This window comes from Chrysemys picta, unplaced genomic scaffold (genome assembly GCF_011386835.1).
Source record: "Chrysemys picta bellii isolate R12L10 unplaced genomic scaffold, ASM1138683v2 scaf923, whole genome shotgun sequence".
Taxonomy (NCBI): domain Eukaryota; kingdom Metazoa; phylum Chordata; order Testudines; family Emydidae; genus Chrysemys; species Chrysemys picta.
The window spans coordinates 1-22,748 of NW_027053630.1; the positions used below are offsets into that span (position 1 = coordinate 1).

The window sequence follows — 22,748 nt, forward strand, 5'->3', positions numbered from 1 at the left end:
CGTAGAGCATTGAGTGCACACACTAAATGCTAGCAAATACTAAACTCTTACTAAAAGAGTTTATCCATTAACATTTTGGAAATTATTTTGTGCAAATAAAACATTATTACAGAAAACTATTACATCTAAAAGGTAAAAAGTGGTTCAGTGAGCAGATAAATGAGGCCAGAAATCCCACATGGGACACTCCAAGTGCCAGAGAAAAGCTGGGAGAGGTTGATTGGCTCTTGTAGGGAGACAGAGCAGAGCTCATCCATCTTCCTCTCTGGGGTCCCCTCAGGTTGTGGCACAGACTCCAACAGGCTCTGTTAAGCTGCAGAAGTTAAACACAGGCAACGTCTATTAAAGGGAACCTGCCATAATGGATGGTCACCCTAGTGGCTCCATGTTTAGTGGACAAAATCTCTAACCCCGCCGACAAAGCTTTTAGCTCCAGTGTCAGAGATCTGTGTTCCTGGAGCCTCAGGTGCTGGGCTCTGTCCCTCCTGCAGGTTCACTGGAGACTGTTCTCTGAAGCAGCTGGATTTATCATTACAAATCTCACCCAATGCTCTATCAGCAGCCACAGAGAAACCCCTCTCACTAGAGTCTTTCACACCTAAATTCATCGCAGAGAAAACAAGGGGGCTTTGGCTGCAAACCTGTGTGAATAAAAGGGAAATAAGAGATCCAGAACTCCCCTGTTCTGCTCCGTGGGGCTGGTTTGCTAGAGGGGATGGGCCAGTGAGACTCAGGGTCCAATGACTTGGACTAGGTGTCTCTCTCCAGAGGCCTCAGTGAGAGCAGTGAACCCCCAGGCTAGAGCCCCCCTCACTTACCCTTGGCAGATCTGTCAGAGCCACTAGATCCTTGGTCACTTGCTGTGCAGAGGAGAAGAGAGAGAGTATATTAGCATCTCTCACAAGGCAGGGCTTCAGCGTAGTTAGTAGATACGGGGGACTCTTATCCAAAGGGAACAGTCATCACCTTACTCTTCCCTAGCAGTGAGGTGGTTGGTGCACAGATCAGTCTACAATGCAGCTGCCCTGGATTTCCACTATTCACATGCAAAAAACGTTACCATTGTACGAGGTCAGCACTGACTTGTGCTTTTCCTGTCTCTTCAGAATGGAAGCACTGAACACTCAAGAGTTAAAGGCTAGCAAACTAAGAAATGCTGGGCTATGGATACTCAGGCCAAACAACCTCAACTCTGCCCCCTTCGGTCTGTGCCCAAATGGGTCCTTCAAGCAGACCACAGACTTCACCCTCACACCCTGCCAATCGACAGCAATTCCCGCCTTAATCAATGGCGCTGCACAGAACAGTGTGGATGGCATGAAGAGGAACGCTGATTTGGGGCGGTGCTGGGCACACAGACAAGGGTGAGTTTGGTTTGGCCTGGTGCTGGTCTATTCCCTGTTCCTATTCCCAGACCCACTGGGGCAGAGTTCGAGTTGCGTGGGAAGCATCATTCTACGTCGGCATATCCTGGTTTGCCAACCTTTGACTTCTGGGAATTCAACACTCTCAGGACACAGGGAGCCCAGGGCAGGGCTGAGCACCTGCAACCTTAATTCCACGTTAACAAAGTTCTTGCATGTGAATTTCCGTTGTTCTGGAGTAAAGAGGAGGAGCGAGGGAGGCACGACTCAGGGCCAACTGTAGGAGGAAGGGGGTGCTCCGAGGAGGTTGTGTTGGCACTTCTCAAACCCCCTCAGGTACCCGCTGGAGACACCCCTGAGAGGGTAACGAGAGAGCTGGACGGCTACACCCTAGCAGGGCCCGGCAGATCTACGCATTTTATACTGACTCTTGGTGCAGGCATTAGATGGCCTCTGAGACAGTCCATCATTTATGTAAATATTTCCCATAGTTTTAGTCTTGGTCTTGTCCCTAAAGCTAATTGCAGGAGACAACTGAGGAGGGGATTTGAACTCGTGGTCCTCGAGGTGACAGCTTGGTGCCGATCTGACGTCAATGGAAAGACGCCCATTGGCTTCAACAGGCTTTGGATCAGGCCCAGACTTCACAAGCACCAAACCAACTTTCAGGTAAGTCAAAAGAAGTGTAACATTAAAAGCAGGTCAGACACCTTCAGGGTCACACTCAGCCACACACAGCACAGCTCTAGGGGGATAATAATTCTGCCCAACACCACCGTATACATTCCTGACCACCGCCTTCTCTGCACTAGAAAAATTGGGACCCATCCCCGCAAGCAATGCAATTCCATCAGTGATAGCAAAGGTGGAGCAATTGAGGAGATGGGGTTCAGGTGTTTTTAACCACTGCATCATCTAGACTTCCCCTGAGCAAGGTTACAGAACATGTGTCTACAGCCACTCTACACTACTGAAGACGAGCTCTGCTGGGAAAATAACAAAGCAGGGCAGATTATCCAACAAGTTCTTGGAATGTATTGGAGACATTTTTTCTTTCAGAAGGTGGAGAAAGCTACTAGGGGAGAGGCTGTTCTAGATTTAACTTTGACAAATAGGGAGGAACTGGTTGAGAATTTGAAAGTGGAAGGCAGCTTGGGTGAAAGTGATCATGAAATGACAGAATTCATGATTCTAAAGAATGGTAGGAGGGAAAACAATACAATAAAATAATGGATTTCAAGAAGACAGACTTTAGCAAACTCAGGGAGTTGCTAGGTAAGATCCCATGGGAAGCAAGTCTAAGGGGAAAAACAGTTCAGAAGAGTTGGAAAGTTCTCAAAGAGACATTATCAAGCGCACAGGTGCAAACTATCCCACTGCACAGGAAAGCAATGAAGGTTGGCAAGAGACCACACTGGCTTAAACCAGGAGATCTTCAATGATCTAAAAATCAAAAGAGAGTCCTACACAAAGTGGAAACTAGGTCAAATTACAAAGGATAACTGTAAACAAATAACGCAAGTATGTAGGGACAAAATCAGAAAGGTCAAGGTACAAAACGAGATCAAACTATCTAGAGACATAAAGGGTAACAACAAAACATTCTACAAATACATTAGCAGCAAGAGGAAGACCAAGGATAGGGTAGGCCCATTAGTCAATGAGGAAAGAAAGACAATAACAGAACATGGGAGGAGAGGTTGATACGCTGGAGGGTAGGGATAGGATACAGAGGGACCTAGACAAATTAGAGGATTGGGCCAAAAGAAATAAGATGAGGTTCAACAAGGACAAGTGCAGAGTCCTGCACTTAGGACGGAAGAATCCCATGCACTGCTACAGACTAGGGACCGACTGGCTAAGCAGCAGTTCTGCAGAAAAGGACCTAGGGGTTACAGTGGACAAAAAGCTGAATATGAGTCAACTGTGTGCAATACGAGTCAGCAGTGTGCCCTTGTTTCCAAGAAGGCTAATGGCATCTTGGGTTGTATCAGTAGGGGCATTTCCCGCAGATTGAGGGACGTGATCATTCCCCTCTATTCGACATTGGTGAGGCCTCATCTGGAGTACTGTGTCCAGTTTTGGGCCCCACACTACAAGAAGGATGTGGAAAAATTGGAAAGAGTCCAGCGGAGGGCAACAAAAATGATTAGGGGGCTGGAACAAATGACTTATAAGGAGAGGCTGAGGGAACTGGGATTGTTTAGCCTGCAGAAGAGAAGAATGAGGGGGGATTTGATAGCTGCTTTCAACTATCTGAAAGGGGGTTCCAAAGAGGATGGACCTACATGGTTCTCAGTGGTAGAAGATGACAGAACAAGGAGTAATGGTCTCAAGTTGCAGAGGGGGAGGTTTAGGTGGATATTAGGAACAACTTTTTCACTAGGAGGGTGGTGAAGAAGTGGAATGGGTTACCTAGGGAGGTGGTGGAATCTCCTTCCTTAGTGGTTTTTAAGGTCAGGCTTGACAAAGCCCTGGCTGGGATGATTTAGTTGGGGTTGGTCCTGCTTTGAGCAGGGGGTAGGAGTAGATGACCTCCTGAGGTCCCTTCCAACCCTGAGATTCTATGATTCTATGTGAAAATGGGGAAAGAGCTAAATGACTTTTTTGTTTCAATTTTCACCATAAGGTTTTATAGCGATTGGACGTCGAGCATAGTGAACACCAGTGAAATTGAGGTAGAATCTGAGGCTAACGTAGGGAAAGAACAAGTTTAAAATGATTTAGACAAGTTAGGTATCTTCAAGTCACCAAGGCCTGATGAAAGGCATCCTAGAATACTCAAGGAACTGACAGAGCAGATATCTGAACCAATATCTTTGAAAAGTCATGGAAGATGGCAGAGAGGACTGGAAGAGGGGAAACATAGTGCCAATCTATAAAAAGGGGATTAGGCACAACCTGAAGAATTACAGACCAGTCAGTTTAACTTCAGTACCCAGAAAGATAATGGGGCAAATAATGAAGCAATCAATTTGCAAACACCTAGAAGATAATAAGGTGATAGTAACAGTCAGCCTGGATTTGTCAAGAACAAATTGTGTAAAACTAACCTGATAGCTTTCTTTGATAGGGTAACAAGCCTTGTGTATGGGAGGAAATGGTAGATGTGGTATAACTTGATTTTAGTAAGGCTTTTGATAATGTCTCATAGGACCTTCTCATTAACAAACTAGGGAAATATAGCCTAGATGGTGCTACTATAAAGTGGGTGCAGAACTGGTTGGAAAACTGTTCCCAGAGAATAGTTATCAATAGTTCACAGTCATGTTGGAAGGGCATGACAAGTGGGGTCCCTCAGGCCTGGTCTACACTAGGAGGTTATGTTGTATTTAGCAGCGTTAACTCGAATTAACCCTGCACCCGTCCACACAACGAAGCTATTTATTTCGACATAGAGGTCTCTTTAAATCGATTTCTGTACTCCTCTCCGACGAGGGGAATAGCGCTAAATTCGACATGGCCATGTCCAATTAGGGTAGGTGTGTATGTAATTCGACGCTAATAGCTCTGGGAGCTATCCCACAGTGCACCACTCTGTTGACGCTCTGGACAGCAGTCCGAGCTCGGATGCTCTGACCAGCCACACAGGAAAAGCCCCAGGAAAATCTGAATTCCTTTTCCTGTCTGGCCAGTTTGAATCTCATTTCCTGTTTGGACATCGTGGCGAGCTCAGCAGCACTGGCAACGATGCAGAGCTCTCCAGCAGAGGTGACCATGCAATCGCAGAATAGAAAGAGGGCCCCAGCATGGACTGATCGGGAAGTCTTGGATCTGATCGCTGTGTGGGGCGATGAGTCCGTGCTTTCGGAGCTGCGATCGAAAAAAAGGAATGCCAAGATCTACGAGAAGATCTCCAAAGCCATGACGGAGAGAGGATACAGCCGGGATGCAACACAGTGCCGCGTGAAAATTAAGGAGCTGAGACAAGGGTACCAGAAGACCAAAGAGTCAAATGGACGCTCTGGATCCCAGCCCCACACATGCCGTTTCTACGAGGCACTGCATTCCGTTCTAGGTGCGGCCGCCACCACTACCACACCACTGTCCGTGGACTCTGACGATGGGGTATTGTCAACGGCCGCTTCCTCGGAGATGTTCGCGGACGGGGAAGATGAGGAAGGAGATGTGGAGGACGAGGCAGTCGACAGCGCTTTCAACGCTGATTTCCCCGACAGCCAGGGGAAATCACCCTCATGGAGATCCCCTACCAACCCTCCCAAGGTGGTAACCCAGAACGTGAATCAGGGGAAACATCAGTAGGTAAGTGTTTTAAACATTTATTTTGAACAGAATAGGAATGGTATCTTAACAATGGGTTTTTCATGATTAGTTTGCCCTAGGCGCTTTAGTTTCTAGTCCTTGCCAGTGCAGCTACTGGAAAATTCTGTCAATATGTCCGGGGATAGAACAGAAATCCTCCTGGGACATCTCCACGAAGGTCTCCTGGAGGTATTGTGAAAGCCTTTGCATCAGGTTCCTGGGGAGAGCGGCCTTATTGCGTCCTCCATGGTAGGAAACTTTTCCGCGCCAGGCTAGCAGCAGGTACTCCGGGATCATTGCCTCGCAAAGCATGGCGGCATACTGCCCTGGTGCTTGCTGGCATTCACGCAGCATGCGGTCTGTGCCCGAAATCCTCATCAGAGTGATATCACTCATGGTGACCTGCTTTGAATTAGGGGAATGTTAGTATTGGGACTGATTGTCTGTTCCTTTACATAACTGTAACCGGCGGTTTACAGCCATGCGGTGGAGGCATGACAGGGGCAGCATGCAGGGATCTTTGACAGGGACAGCCGCGAGGGGGGTGGGACAGGGGCAGAGTTCACGCTGGCCGGATTGCCGGCAGCAGGAACTGGCCAAGGCTAGGAGCATTGCTTGGAACGTTAAAGGAGGGCACTGCTATAAATTAAGCTTTAAGCAGCCAAAAGTCTACGGCTTACCATGTCCGCCTGCTAGCCGAATTCCGTTGTCCGGCCCCGCTTGTGTGATCTGTACAGCAAGACCCCAGGAACTCAATGGGAAGGCCGAAAATTCGACCTTGTACTGAGTGCGCATGTGATAGGTGCTGTGCATGGTCTTGTTCACAGAGAAAGACTATATTCATTGTTCGCAAAATTGTATCTTTCTGAGGAATTCACTCCCTTTTTCCCATCCCACAGCTGCGAGTGTCTCCCGAGCTACCCCGGCATCCCCCTCCCAGAGGCTGGCGCAGATCAGGCGACGAAAGAGAAGGATACGGGACGAGATGTTCTCAGAACTTATGGGCTGCTCCCGAGCCGAGGCGGCACAGCAGACCCAGTGGAGGGAGAACATGTTGCAATACCAGCGATCACACAGCGAATGGGAGGACAGGTGGTGGCAGGAAGACCAGCAGGCAACTCAAACGCTGCTTGGACTAATGAGGGAGCAAACGGACACGCTCCGGCGCCTTGTAGACGTTCTGCAGGACCGGAGGCAGGAGGACAGAGCCCCGCTGCATTCTCTCTCTAACCGCCCTCCCCCGCCACAAAGTCCCATCCCCCCCTCACCCAAAGTCCCAAGAAGGAGGGGCGGCAGGGGCCGTGAAAACAGTCACTCCACCCCTGCAGACTGCTCAAGTAACAGAAGACTCTCATTCCCAAAGATTTTATAAGTCCTTTCTTTCACTCCAAGCACCTCACCCAAGCCCCTGTCCCAGTTTCATCCCCTAACTGTGTAGTTCTTAATAAAAAATACGTTTCTGTTAATTACTGTTTCCATCATGTTCTTTTAAAGGAGAGTATCAGAGGGGTAGCCGTGTTAGTCTGAATCTGTAAAAAGCAACAGAGGGTCCTGTGGCACCTTTAAGACTAACAGAAGTATTGGGAGCATAAGCTTTTGTGGGTAAGAACCTCACTTCTTCAAATGCAAGTAATGTAAATCTCCAGAGGCAGGTATAAATCAGTATGGAGATAACGAGGTTAGTTCAATCAGGGAGGGTGAGGTGCTCTGCTAGCAGTTGAGGTGTGAACACCAAGGGAGGAGAAACTGCTTCTGTAGTTGGATAGCCATTCACAGTCTTTGTTTCATCCTGATCTGATGGTGTCAAATTTGCAAATGAACTGGAGCTCAGCAGTTTCTCTTTGGAGTCTGGTCCTGAAGATTCCAAGTCTTACCCACGAAAGCTTATGCTCCCAATACTTCTGTTAGTCTTAAAGGTGCCACAGGACCCTCTGTTGCTTTTTACAGATTCAGACTAACACGGCTACCCCTCTGATACTTGACACCATGCAAGGCACTTCATTTAGCCGTATGGAATGGAAATCTATCAACCTCATGAAGAAACTTGCACAAATACAGACAGATATCATCTTCCTTTTCAAATGCAAACGGATGGACATCATACCAAATGGACTGAAGGTGAAAAATCCATTGCTATCTACATACTGCACAGACCACAGTGAGAGATTATGCCATACACTATCAAAGAAACTGAGGAACAAAAAAACTTCAACATTAAGTGGGTAAAGAAACGGGGGCAGGTGCAGCTTCTGTTTAAACAAACTTAATAGTCACAGGTTACCCTGCTCACTGTGGAACCTAGCTTTCAAAGCTTCCCGGATGCACAGCGCGTCCCGCTGGGCTCTTCTAGTCGCCCGGCTGTCTGGCTGGGCATAATCAGCAGCCAGGCGATTTGCCTCAACCTCCCACCCCGCCATAAACGTCTCCCCCTTGCTCTCACAGAGATTGTGGAGCACACAGCAAGCTGCAATAACAATGGGGATATTGGTTTCGCTGAGATCAGAGCGAGTCAGTAAGCTTCTCCATCTCCCCCCTTGAGACGTCCAAAAGCACACTCCACCACCATTCTGCACTTGCTCAGCCTGTAGTTGAAGAGTTCTTTTTCACGGTCCAGGACGCCTGTATAGGGCTTCATGAGCCAGGGCATTAGCGGGTAGGCTGGGTCCCCGAGGATCACTACAGGCATCTCCACATCCCCAACAGTTATTTTGTGGTCCGGGAAGTAAATACCTTCCTGCAGCCATCTAAACAGACCAGAGTTCCTGAAAACGCGAGCATCATGACCCTTGCCCGGCCATCCGACGTTGATGTTGGTAAAACGTCCCCTATGGTTCACCAGTGCTTGCAGCACCATTGAAAAGTAGCCCTTTCGGTTAATGTACTGGCTGGCCTGGTGAGCCGGTCCCAGGATAGGGATGTGAGTTCCACATATAGCCCCACCGCAGTTTGGGAATCCCATCGCAGCGAAGCCATCTATGATCACCTGCACATTTCCCAGGGTCACTACCTTTGAAAGCAGTAGCTCAACGATTGCGTTGGCTACTTGCATCACAGCAACCCCCACGGTAGATTTACCCACGCCAAAGTGATTCGCGACTGACGGGTAGCTGTCTGGCGTTGCAAGCTTCCAGAGGGCTATGGCCACTCGCTTCTGGACAGTCAGGGCTGCTCGCATCCGGGTGTCCTTGCGCTTCAGGGCAGGGGACAGCAACTCACAAAGTTCCAGGAAAGTTCCCTTACGCATCCGAAAGTTTCGCAGCCACTGTGATTCATCCCAGATCTGCAGCACTATGCGGTCCCACCAGTCTGTGCTTGTTTCCCGGGCCCAGAATCGCCGTTCCACACCATCAACATGACCCATTGCCACCATGATGTCCACGGCGCGGGGTCCCGTGCTTTGCGAGAGGTCTGTGCCCCTCTCAGACTTAATGTCCTCACTGCGCTGCCGTAGCCTCCTCGCCCGATTTCTCAGCATCTGCCTCTGAAAAAGGTGGATGATAAGGTGCGAGGTATTGACAACGGCCATAACTGCAGCGATGATCGCAGCGGGCTCCATGCTCGCAGTGCTGTGACGTCCGCGCTGTCACTCACCAGAAAAGTGCGTGAACTGATCGCCCGCCGGCGCTTTCAGGGAGGGAGGGCGGGAGTGAGGGTTGAATGACGACAGTTACCCAAAACCACCCTTGACGCATTTTTTGCCCCAGCAGGCATTGGGGGCTCGACCCAGAATTCCAATGGGCAGCGGGGACTACAGGAACTGTGGGATAGCTGCCCACAGTGCACCGCTTCCAATGTCGACGCTTGCCCCGTTAGTGTGGACTCACAAAGTCGAATTACTGTCCTTAGTGTGGATACACACGTTTGACTTTGTAATATCAGTTCCACAAATTCGCTTTAAGTAAAATCGAACTACTCTCATAGTGTAGACATACCCTCAGGGATCAGTTCTGGGTCTGGTTCTGTTCAATGGCTTCATCAAGGGTTTAGATAATGGCATAGAGAGTACACTTATTAAGATTGTGGTGATACTAAGCAGGAAGGGGTTGCAAATGCTTTGGAGGACAGGATTAAAATTCAAAATGATCTGGACAAACTGGAGAAACAATCTGAAGTAAACAGGATGAAATTCAATATGGAGAAATGTAAATTACCCCCACTTAGGAAGAAACCATCAATTGCACACATAAAAATTGGGAAATGACGCCTAGGAAGAAGTACCACAGAAAGGAATCTGGGGTCATAGTGGATCACAAGCTAAATATGAGTCAACCGTGTAACACGGTTGCAAAAAAAGGCAACATCATTCTGGGATGATTAGCCCGAGTGTTGTAAGCAAGACACAAGGAGTAATTCTTCCTCTCTACTCTGTGCTGATTAGGCCTGAACTGGAGTATTGTGCCCAGGAAGGATGTGGACAAATTGGAGAAAGTCCATGGGAGAGCAATACGAATGATTAAAGATCTAGAAAACATGACCTATGAGGAAAGATCGAAAGAATTCGGTTCGTTTAGTCACAGAAGAGAAGACAGAGAGGGGACATGATAACAGTTTTCAAGTACATAAAAGGTTGTTACAAGGAGGAGGGGAAAAATTGTATTCATCAACTTCTGAGGACAGGACAAGAAGCAATGGGCTTAAATTGCAACAAGGGAGGTTTAGGTTGGACATTAGGGAAAAAAATCTTGTCAGGGTGGTTAAGCACTGGAATAAATTGCCTAGAGAGGTTGTGGAATCTCTCTCATTGGAGATTTTAAGAACAGGTTAGTCAGGGATGGTCTATATCAGAGGTCTTAAAACATGCGGCCTGTGGGGCTAGTTCCTGCAGCCTGCAAAGCTCCCCGTGGCCCACTCCCCACCCCCTCCAGGCCAGGGGTGGGCAAACTATAGCCCCCGTGGCGCCGCAAGCCCTGCGCCGCTCCCTGAAGCGGCCGGCACCACGTCCCTGTGGCAGCGGGGAGTGGGGGTGGGGGCAGAGGGCTCTGTGCATTGCCCTCCCTTCCAGGCACCGCCCCTCCGCAGCGCCCATTGGCCGGGAATGGGGAACCGTGGCCAATGGGAGCTTTGGGGGAGGTATCTGGAGGAGCAGCAAAGCCAGTGCACGGAGCCCTGTGGCCCCTTCCCCAGGGGCCGCAGGCATGTGGTTCCGGCTGCTTCCCGGAGTGGCGCTGGGCCAGGGCAGGCAGGCAGGGAGCCTGTCCTGGCCCCGGAGCTGCTCTAGGTAAGCGGCGCTGGGCCGGAGCCTGCACCCCAAACCCCTTCTGCACCCCAACTCCCTGCCCTGAGCCCTGGCCACACCCCGCACCCCTCCTGCACCCCTGGGAGCAGGGAGGGGGTGGAGTTAGGGTGGGGACTTCAAGGAAAGGGGTTGGAATGGGGGCAGGGAAGGGGTGGGAAAGGCAGGGAAGGGGTGGGGCCTAATAGAAGGGGCAGAGTTGGGGCAGGGCTGGGGGCAGCAGGGGAGGGGTGTCAGTGATGTGGCCCTCGGGCCAATGCACTAGTCCTCATGTGGCCCTCGTGGTCATTTGAGTTTGAGACCCCTGGTCTAGATAATATCTAGTCCTGCCATGAGTGCAGGGAACTGGACTAGATGTCCTCTCGAGGTCCCTTCCAGTTCTAGGATTCTATGGTACTAGAGCAATAGTTGGAGATTTCCCGAAAAGCCTCATTGTAGACAAGGTCTATGAGTGGGAGCGAGGATCTCCTGTCAGTGGCTCCAGGCTAAAATCCACAAGCAAATACTGATGGCTGTTCAGAGATGGTCACTTGAAAAGAGGCGATGGGTCTCAGTGAATGCCGCTCCCGAGATAGGAACCGACTCCGATCTGTGTCCACAGCTCAGAAACAGGACCCCTGGCCCAGCATAGACCCCTGGCGCCAGTAATGGACTCAAGGTCCCAGGCGCTCACGATCGGCAGGAGAGAAAGACACGAGACAGTTTCCAAAGATCTCAGTCCACTGGCTGCTGGGCTCGCTGGAAAACCAAGCCTCATATAAACTGTAACCCGCACCAAGGTTCTGGGTCTGGCCCTCCAGCAGTTCCCATCGGGGTCATTAGCTCAGTCCCGCAGTGGGACAGTCACACAGTACTGACACTGGCTCCTGTATTGCTGTTGGACTTAGGTGGGTGTGCAGGGCCCGGCAAGTCCAGGAAATGCCCCCAACCCAGCCACTTTACCTGGGCATTGCTTTTTCCAGAAGAATACTCCGATTATAACACCAATCAGGACAGCTGCAGTGATAACTCCAGCCACAATGGGAATCAGACTATTATTTGGTTCTGAAATGGAATGGAGAGAATGAGCAATGGGGAAAAATCCCCCACTAAAACTCCCCTTTCATCCCAGTGCAGGGATCAGTCAGTCAGCTCCCCAGATAAGGGCTGAATCCTGCAACCATCCACCCCTTCCAATGCAGCCACCATGTACCTACCAGGCATTATACCCCACCACAGAAAGTCCTGGACACTAGACCCAGCCTCTACCACTTCAATTCATAATAAATATTTAGCACTTAAAATAGAAGACTTTTATAACATTAATCAATCTTCATAAACCGAACTATGGGAGAGCACGAATGTCAGTCTCGTCCCTAAACGGGAAAGGGGGAGACTTGATGAAGATCACACAGTGAGTCAGTGAAAGAGGCAGGAATAGACCCCAGGAATCCTGACTTCCAGACCCTCCTCCCCTAACCCACCTGCCCCCACTCCCCTTCCAGAAACAGAACCCAGGAGTCCTGGCTCCCAGCCCCTAACTCCTTCTTGACCACCCTGACTTTCATGACTAATGGAACACAGTCCCATTGTGTGATTCTGGTGACAAACTGGAAACTGACCTCAAAGCTCTGGATTTCCCTGCCATGAATATAGTTAGACACTATGCATGTTTTTTGAGGGGGCAGGAAGTGAAGAGGGGACGATAGAGATATTTTAATACTGTTCTTGGTTTATATGAATCTGTTAAACCCCAAGTTCTGTATACACTTTAAGTTTCATTAATCAGCTTCTCCTGTTGTCTGAAAGATCCACATAATAATACAGCAAAAAGAAAAATATTTCTAAGAGAATAAGGAAATGTGGTTTATGACACAAAAATTGGCAGGGGACGTAGTAGCAGGATTACGATGTGAAATCTGTTGACTAGATTTCCAGTGCAGGCTGCCCTTTTAGAAATTGTTTGCACTTCCAAATGCTGCATTTTTCCACATCCCAATTAACCAAGCAAAAAGATGGGTAATAAATTCTCTCTCGACTTCCTTGTGCTAGGGGCATAGGAGACTCTCCCCCGATGCAGGGTTCTAATCTGCCTCCTCGCTCCATTCCAAGGCCAGACCCTCTCTTCCAGCATCACTGCACACAGAAACAAGCTGCTCCCAACATTAAATCTCTACCTCTGGCCACATGGGCCCATAGAGTCGTGTTTCTGAGAACCTGCTGAATCCTAGGACTAGAAGGGACCTCGAGAGCTTTTCTAGTCCCGTCCCCTGCACTCATTGGAGGACCACGAGTGCATGAAGTTGAGAACGGGCTGGAAGCTGAAGCAAGACCAACTCTGTCTGGAAATAAGGGGCAGATTTGAGCTTCTCCTGGGATGTGATAAATTCTCCATCCCTTGGAGACTACATCTGGAATGGAAATCTCTTTCTGAAGGATCAGCGCTAGTTTGCCCACAGATGGCCAGACTGTGATTCCCCCCTGCCCTGGACTAGGCAGGAGCTCAGATCAGATGATTAGAATGGTCCCTTCAGGCCTTAATGTCTCGTTGTTAATCTTCTCCCTTCACAGACACTGTATTGCTGAGATGTATCCAACAGCCCCAGAGGCAGCAAACTGGAGAGCAAGACATGAGCCCCAGCTCTAGCACAAGAACTTGACTGCAGGGGGACAGAGCCAAAGAGGACAGGGCCTCACAAACCCTGAGAAAGTCCAGCTTCAACCTATAAATCCGAATGAGAATTTTTCAGGGGTTGAGTTTAATGGATTCCCCCTCTCCCACTAGGAAAACAGACAAACACACAAACTCCTTACCCCAGGAGACAGAGAGTGGCTCTAACAGGCTTTCATGCTCCACGTGACATGAATAATGGGCTTTGATCTTGGGATCAATCTCCATTGTCACCCAGGTCTGGTAGGTCCCATCCCCATTGGGTAGGATGCCTTCAGAGTAGATCTCCTGCTGTCTGCTCTCCCCATTTTTCAGCCAGGTCACGGTGATGTCCCGGGGGTAGAATCCACTGACCTTACAGGAGAGGGTGGTGAGGCCGTCATGAGATGACCTGTCGCTCATTCTAGCTGTTGGACACACTGGGAAAAAGAAGAAACTCAAGTTAGGTGTTTTCCAGCTCTAATCCAGGCAGCATTTTCTAGAGCTTTGCAGCATGAAATTCTGAGACCCGAGCAGTGGGAGAGGATGAGAGTCCATGAGACAGAATCCCTCTGATGAGAGAGAACCACCATGTTAGAGGATTTCTGTGCCGAATTCACAGTATCAGCAACGGTGAATCCTGAATCCAGGTCCCTGACCTGGCCTCTGCTCCAAACCACAGAGACACAAATACCTTGACAGGCTTCACTAAACTCCAGATACAGGTGTCAATCACACACTAGGTTTGTACCCATCTCCTCTCAGTCCCTAGATTTGAAAGAGAGAAGAATCTTGCCCTGGCCAGGGAGCAAAAACTGGACTGGATAAACTGACCAATTAGAGATGGAAAGGGCCCATTAAACAAAAAGTGACACACAGTGCTAAATTGCCCCTCAAACGAGCTAATTTGAATTGGCTAATTTCTTGTAGGTTGTTACCAAATCTATTTACCCCAATATTATGGATTTCAAAAGGAATTATGCTAATGTTGAAAAATCAGTTTCCCAACCCCCTGGCACTGAAATACCCATTACAATGCTGTGTATGGATTTTTCTTGTTGGCATTTGTAAAGATGGCAAAGGACAAGATAATGTTCTGCTGAGGTTTGTGAGAGAAATAAGCAACTAGTATAATTGTTGCAAAAAACTGGGTAGAAATTTCAAGTAACCTTGAACAGCAAGTGCAAACTGTTTGGGAAGGGAAAGATCAGGGTGTGTAATGATGCTAACTAATCTGGGAAATGTGTGTACATGGTAACAGACAAGGTACATAAACGGGTAATAGTGAGTTAACATTTTGAAGCAGACTGTTCTCCTGAGTTGGAGTGTTAAAGCATTTAACCTCTTCCCTTCTATGTTTGTGATTAATCTTTAACTAAAAAGCTTTGGTAATAAATTTGAGTGTGATTATCTGGTGTCTTATTGATAAAAGAATCAAAAAGTAAAGTATGAAAGTGTTGCAGCAAAGGTAGGTCTTGAGGGGGAAAACTTTAAGGACAAGGGGAGCCTTCTTCCAGGTTAGTATGGGGAGGGCAATTCCACATGTAGGGAATGGCATAGAAGGAAGCACATAAATGACTGTAGGAGAAGTTTGGCAACAAGGACAAAGCTACCATCATTGATGGAACACGGGCTGGGGGCAACACAAGAAATATGATGGTACAGACAGTGAATGGGGAAGAATTACATGGTGAATGAAGCTGGTGTCCATGGAAGTGGCACTTCCATAATTAAGAAGAGTGCTGTAACATGCACAAGTACAGATTGCCTTGATAACGGCTGTGTCACATCAGAGGAAGAGGTAGAATTTGTGATGTGAAGTTGCGCTCATTTGGTCAAGTGGCTCTGGAGATGCAGCTTCTCTACAGTGAACTGCTTTTAACATTTTCAATTTCTTATCTTTTTTTTCCAGCAGAACTGATGGGGAAGGGGTTGTTTCCCCACCTATCCCTGGTGCAAGGTTCGCTGAATATCCCCCTACCCACCTGCTCCAGTTTGGAACTGGGGCTGGGGAATGGAGATGTAGCCAGTAGTGTCCCCCTAGGTGGGGCTTGTCCCCCGCCTTACCTTTCCTCTGTAGAGTCTCCTTCCCGTACTCTAGAGCACTCCTTAGCCAGGAAATACAATTCCCCTCCACATAGCGTTTCCACTGCTGGTTGTCATTTACTTCAGCCTCCCATCTCCTCTTGGTGATCTGAGCCCCAATATCTGCTGCTACCCAAGTCATGGTCTCCTTATCGAAGGTAAGAAAGTCTCGTCCGTCATATGAATCCTGGTAAAACCCCTGAATGCTGTTGTCTTCCCGGAGATCACAGCCGTATATCGTCTGGATGATGTGAAACCCTGAAACACAGCTGAGGGTCAGAAGCAGTCTCTCTCTGAAAATCTCACCAAGAGCCCACTGCAGGTAGCCCAGTGGTTCTTCTTCTTGCTACTGGGCCCTCCCTCCCCTGAGAAATGGGGTTCCCACTTATGCTGTTGGGTCCTACACCCTCCCAGCTCCTTTCAGGAGGGAACCCAAACCCGCAGGGGGCACCCTCTCCATCTGTTGGGTCTTGTACACTAAAGAGCCCCCACTGCAGAGAGCTCACAACCTTCAAGGAATACCTCACTGCTGCTTGTTCTTGTATGTTCCCTGCAGGAGGAGCAGGGTGGCACAATCCCAAAGGGAGTACTCCGGATATTGCAGGGATCTATCCCCTCCAGCTCTCTTCTGCTCTCTGCGGATCCCCCCAGTTCTCGTAGTCAGGGTCAATCTGGAGAAGAGAGGGAGTTCAGGGTGTCTGTACCCAACTCTCTTCTGCTCTGTTGTATTAATTTTGCAGGGTCCTCAGGATCACTTGGTCCCCCACCTCCGTCATTGACAGTACCCCCATTCCCCTGTGAGGAGGTGGTACAGATCTGTCCCCCACACTAACCTCTGCTCTGGTTTAATGACCTCACAGAATGCCCAGGGTCACTCTGTTTCCCTGCCCCATCTTCTCCGTGCCCCCAACTCAGTCTAGGAATGGCAAAGAACCAACTTCATATGCTTGGCCTCTTTTTCACATGGCCACTGTCTCAAGGTGATTCCCTGTGAGGATCAGGCCACTGACGGCCCTTAGTTCAGCTAGCCACCATTTTCCTACAGCCAGGCTAATCTTCACAACAACGGCCCCCATCTCGCACACAACCAAGAGCAGACTCAGTTAATGGAGCCACCCCTGGGCTGATAGGAGGCAGGGAGGGAGACTGGTGGGGAGGGAAGGGGGATGGGGACAGGAAGGAGAATTTAGGGGAGCGGGAGAGAGGCTGTGGTGAACAGAGAACAGTGTGGGGATCACGAGGAAGACTGAAACGTGGGGAAAGGATCAGACCCCTAGCTTGGCAAACTGGGTAGAATGTTGGGGCACAAAAATAACTCACACAGGGTCCCAAATATTTTCACCCCTCCCTCACCCTGCATTAGATACATTGAGGTAAATGCCAAGATTTTCAGCAATGACTAGTGATTTTGGGTGCCTAACTGAGACCCTTTAAAGGGGCCTGATCAGAAAGTGGGAGCACCCGGCCTCTGAACATCAGACACCCAAAAATCACTAATCACTTGTGGAAAACATTAAAAGTAACAACAGCTACAGAAAGGTTAGTAACCATTTTTTCTTCTTCAACTGTTTGCACAAGTCCCTTCCACGTTCGGGGACTCCCAAGCAATACCGTAAGAGGTGGGCTCGGAGTTCATGGACACATGGATTACAATATTGCCCAACCAAAACCAGTGTCATCTCTCACTTGGTGGGTAATGGCGTAGTTGGAAGAAAAAGTATGTATTGACGCCCAGGTCGCTGCTCTGCAAATGTCCTGGATCAGGCCTGGGCCATGAACGCCACTGAGGAAGCTTGTGCTCTCACAGAATGGGCCGCAAGGAAGGCAGGTGGTGGGACACCTGCCTGCTCGTAGCACATGTGAATGCACAATGTAATCCACAATGAAATTCTCTGAGCCAAAAGGGGTAGGGTTTTCATCCTATCAGAGCGGTGTGAATTTATGGATCAGTTTAGGACACCTGCCTAACATCCAGAGGGTGGAGATGTCATTCCTCCCTATTCTTGTGCGGCTTGAGGAAGGGAATGGGCAGGAAAATACCCTGATTACTATGAACTCCAAGATTACCTTTGGGAGGAACACGGGGTGGGGGCAACGTTGTACCTTGTTGCAGTAGCGTAGCCGAGTTGGGGGGGAGCAGGGGGAGCGGCCGCTCCCCCACTGAGCAGAAGCTGTGCCTTTTTTGTGCTCCGACGCCTTTTGCTCCTGCGCTACTGACTGAGTGGAGCATTTTTTTTGCTCCCAGCGCCTTTTTTTAGCTCCGCTCCCCGTGCTCTTAACCTGGCTACGCCACTGCCTTGTCGTTAAAGAACACTGTATATGGAGGTTTTGACATAAGAGCTCTAATCTCCGAGCCCCTCCAGACTGAGGTAATTGCTACCAGAAAGGCGACCTTCTAGGAAAGGTCCAACAGAGAGCACAATGCTAGAGGCTCAAAGGGAGGCCCCGTGAGCTCTGACAGGACCAGGTTTAAGTTCCCCACGGGGATGTTGTCAAGGCTGATTCCCCACTCTGGCATTTCGAGTGCAGAAGGTGGGAGCCTGCAAGGACTCGAAAAATTAATACTGGCCACTCCAGCCTGGTAATGCTGCCACCACCCAAGTGAAAATCTGCCTTTTGCCAATCCAGAAGAACTCTCTTGGGAAGTTTTTCTGGGGCCCCTCGGCTTTTCCACCCCTTCTTCGGGAAAGCCAAGAAAGGAAACAAAAGAAAAGGAGAACCCAGCGGTTGTATTAGCTGATTAATATATGCACAACCTCTTTACCTCATAAGACACAGAAATCCAGTCATGTTCTTACAAAAAGGAAATTTTATTTAAAAACAAGAAAGAAAACACCCTTGGAAAACTTAGGTTATTGCTAGATCTTAGAAGAGCAACTGCAAGGATTAATCACCAAGAGTAGCTTTCTTGGGATCCAGTTTAAAGGTTACAACAAAACAAAAGCACGTGGGGTTAGCACACAGGAATCCACAAGCCATAAAAAAAGATCGGCCTAATTGTATCTACCTGAACATTTCTTGTTCTACTTCTGTCATAAATATAAAGGGACGGGAGAGAGGGTCTGATGCAGTGCTATAAAATCCTCTTACCAGTAAAGGGTTAAGAAATTCAGGTAGCCAGACTGACACCTGACCTGGCTGGCATCTGACCAACAAGGGGACAAGATACTTTCAAATCTTGGGAGGGGGGAAGACTTTGTGTGTGGCTCTTTGTCTGAGTCAGAGTGATCTTGGGAGACAAGAAGTACCTGCAGAAAAATCAATCTCCTCACCAAACCTCACTTTTCTAAAGTAAGTTTAGTCAGGATTGCGAGTAGGTTTCTGTTTGTTTTGCTTGGTGAGCTTTCCCTGTGTTAGAGGGAAGGGTTATTCCTGTTTTTTCTGTAACTTTAAGGTTTTGTCCAGAGGGGGAATCCCTCTGAGTTTGGAAATTGAGTATCCTGTAAAATAGTTACCATCCTGATTTTACAGAGATGATTTTACCTTCTTTGTTTTAATAAAATCCTTCTTTTAAGAACCTGACTGTTTTCTATGGTTTTAAAACCTCGGGAGTCGGTTTTTAGATCACGGTGTAACCAACTGGTTAGGAGATTATTCTCAAGCTTCCCAGGAAAGGGGGTGTACGGGCTTGAGAGGGTATTTTGGGGGGAAGGGGAACTTCAAGTGGTTCCTTTCCCGGATTCCTGTTTAAAACACTTGATGGTGGCAGTGAGAGAAGCATTTCTCAGGGTGCAGGGAATTTTGTACCTTGGGGGTTTTAACCTAAGCTGGTAGAAAAAGCTTAGGAGCTCTTCATGCGGGTCCCCACGTCTTTACCCTAGAGTTTAGAGTGGGGAGGGAACCCTGACAACTTCCATATCGGTGGTTCCAAATGAGTAGTTTCTAGGTATGATCCTGATGATTTTTCATACCTAGCCCAGAGCTTTTTACGGCATAAGTACTGCCCTGTCCCTCTGCAGCCAAGAGAACAAAAGACCCACACACCCAGCACTTTTCCCCACTTTGAGAGGGTACAGCTTCCTTACTGGTTCCCCTGGTCAGGTGCCAACTCATTTTAAGCTTACCTCTTAACTCTTTACAGGTAAGGCAGTTAGGGTACAGCTGCTAAGGAGGATTCTATAGCTACTGAATGGTTGGGGTGCTACCCCCACTCATTTATCACAGATGGGTTCCCAGATTTGTGGGTACAGCCTTTCAAAGCCCTTGAGGAAGGGAATGGACATTTCATGTGAAAAACCTGACTGACCACCCAGCAGGGGTAGAATGCGGAGATCGCTCCTAGGTGTACCTTAACGGATGAAATCGCTAGACCTGGCTGTTCCCAGACGGTTCTGGAGTATCTGCTTCATCTGAAAGATGACTCAGTGGGTGAGGAGGCAGGGGTGCCGGAACAGGGGGACCAAGGGGCCATGGCCCTGCCACATTAGCAGCAGGTGAGAGCGGGGGGAGGGGAAGGGGGGAGTGGGCAGAGCCTGAGAAGAAGTGAAGCGGGGGGAGGGGAATTGGGGAAGAGGCGGAGTCACCGTTTCAGCACCGGTAGCCCCCCCACACTCATAGGGAGATTCTGGCACCCCGGTGAGAGGCCTTGCAGGGTAGACCAAATGGAGAAACGCCTCCACTTGGCAAGGTAAGTAGCTCTGGTAATTGGATTCCTACTGCCTAGCAAAACCTAGCAGACCTGCTCCGAACAGGCCAGTTCTGCAGGTTTAAACATGGACCCGTCAGGCAGATGGAGCATTTGGCCGCGATCTTGCGAGACCAGGTCCAGAAGGGGAGGGAGTGGCATTGGAGTTGCTACTGACAGGTCTAGAAATAAGCCAAACTAGTGCTGATGTGGCCAGGTTGAGGCTATGAGAATAATCTTCGCTCTTGATCTTCAGCAAGATCTTGTGCACAAAAGGAATTGGGGGGAGAGGGGAAAGGCGCAGAACAGGTGATTTCTCCAAGGGAGTAAGACGACATCTGTGAGTGAGCCCGGGTTGCAGTCACGCAGACAGCAGAACGGCTGACATTTCCTGTTCTGTCTGGTCATGAACAGGTCTACGAGGGGAGTACCCACCACTGGAAAATGGTCCTTGCTATGTTGGGGCATAGGGACCATTCATGGTGAGAAGATCTGAGTTGCCAGCTTGTTCTGGGCTCCCGAAAGGGGAGAAGCTTTGAGGTGGATTGAGTGCTTTATGAAGAACTCCCACAAGCAAATGGCCTCCTGACACAGTGGGGAGAAGAGCGGGCCGCTCTCTGCCTGTTGATGTAAAACATGGCTGCCATATTGTCTGTAAGAACTTGCACCACCTTGCTTGCGATGGTGGGTAACAACACCTGACATGCTAGGCCAACCGCTCTGAGCTCTCTGACGTTTATCCATAGCAAGCGTTGCTGCCGGGACCACTGACCTTGTGTCGTGAGGTGCCAAAGATGGGCAGGCACTGTGAGCACCGAGTCCAAATGATGGCTGTTTGGCTGGTACACTGAGGCCAGCCAAGCCTGTAGGGGTCTGAGGTGCAACCTCGCATACCACACCTCGTAGAGGCACGCGACCATGCGACCCAACAGCCTGAGTGGGCCTTGACCTGTGACGACACTAACTGGAAGTGGGCTCCTGGGAGGAAGGCCCTGGCCTGGGTAGAATTGAGCAACGCTCCGATAAACACTATCCTCTGAGCCGGGAGGAGTGTTGGCTTCTGCTCGTTTATCAGCAGGCCCAGTGCTCGAAAGGTTGTTTGGACGAGGTGGATGCTGGCTTTCATCTGGGATTGGACTGGTCATTGACCAGCCAGTCACTGAGGTACAGATACACATGCACCCCTCACCTTCTCAGGAAGGCTGCCAATATTACCAGCATTTCATAAAGACCCATTAGGCTGCTGACAGGCTGAACGGGAGGATGGTAAACTGGCAATGAGTCTGGTTCACAACGATCCCAAGAAACCTTCTGTGGCCTCGGAAAGTAGAGGTGTGGAAATAGGCATCTTTCAAATCGAGGGTGGCGTCCCAGTCCCCTACATCCAGGGAAGGAATGATGGAGACAATGCACAACTTCAGTCTTTGAGATGTTGCAAGTCTAGAATGGGTCAGAGACCCACTTTGGCACTCAGGATTAAGGATCGTGACGTTGCACTCCACATACTTTATGGAAATATGATTATGAATGTGAATATGATGTAGCTGGAATATGCTTTATGCAAAACGTCTCTTGTATGATGTCATTAGAAAGCTTGTAATCTACTGAGTGTGTTCATCCTATTTGTTTTCATGTATTATTTCTATGTCTGGAATTGGGGAAATACGAAACTTGTATCACTGTTGTAGTCACACCAGGTGAGGGCCGTCAATGGGGCATTGGGAACTTGATGGCTCCCATTGATTAGGGCAATTGATGGTAAATGATTTATTTACCTGAAAGCCTTCCTGTGTACATAGGGGCCAACCAAGGAGGAATGGAGACTTGACCATGTCACCTGGTAGTGAAATCCATCTTAAATCTGGTACTTTTCCATTTAGCAAGAGGGGCAGGGACCCAGAAAGAGAAAAGATTCCCACCTTGTGCCAAAGTTATAAAAGGGGGTGCCAGTCATGAGAAAACCCCTGCTTATCAAATAAGATGTCTGCTGGATCTAACAAAGACTGTACCAGGGGAAAGGATTGGGCCCAGACTAGGAAAGAGTCCAGTCTGTGAAGTAAACTTATTGGAACATCTTTGAGGATGAGATATTTCCTGTAATCAGTTTCTTAATGTATCAGGCTTAGACTTGAGTGTTTTGTTTCAATTTGCTCTGTTACTTACTTTGTTCTGTCTATTACTTGAAATCACTTAAATCCTACTTTTTATACTTAATAAAATCACTTTTGTTTATTAATAAACCCAGAGTAAGTGATTAATACCTGGGGGAGCAAACAGTTGTGCATATCTCTCTATCAGTGTTATAGAGGGTGGACAATTTATGAATTTATCCTGTATAAGCTTTATACAGAGTAAAAGGGATTTATTTGGGGTTTGGGCTCCCAAAAAGGTTGAATATTGAGTGCTGGGAAAGTCCCTGTTAACTGAGAAGCCCCTGGGCTGAGTGAAACTGTTTCTGTGGCCCAACCTCTGTGTCTGTGCTGGAGGTGACTGGTGTGTCTAACTCAGCAAGACGGGAGTGGAGGGAAACCTGTTCGGGTAGGAGGGTTG

General features: G+C 48.8%; 1 protein-coding gene across 9 annotated transcripts; it reads right to left on the reverse strand.

The window, feature by feature from the left end:
- Positions 1-6: 6 nt before the first annotated feature.
- Positions 7-22,394, reverse strand: LOC135979501 (major histocompatibility complex class I-related gene protein-like). 9 transcript variants are annotated; one of them, XM_065579831.1, is made up of 6 exons: positions 16,097-21,733; positions 15,557-15,832; positions 13,654-13,929; positions 11,803-11,904; positions 819-860; positions 7-313 (listed from the first exon to the last, which is right to left on the reverse strand). In XM_065579831.1, exons 2-6 carry the CDS (start codon positions 15,714-15,716, stop codon positions 309-311), a joined length of 585 nt encoding a protein of 194 aa, XP_065435903.1. In that variant the 5' UTR covers positions 15,717-15,832; positions 16,097-21,733; the 3' UTR covers positions 7-308. The 9 variants fall into 9 exon arrangements, 7 of the variants coding, with proteins under 7 accessions (XP_065435903.1, XP_065435908.1, XP_065435905.1 ...); XM_065579836.1 differs by lacking the exon at positions 11,803-11,904 and having other exon boundaries at positions 16,097-22,394; XM_065579833.1 differs by lacking the exons at positions 7-313; positions 819-860 and adding an exon at positions 5,629-9,108 and having other exon boundaries at positions 16,097-21,739.
- Positions 22,395-22,748: the final 354 nt, after the last annotated feature.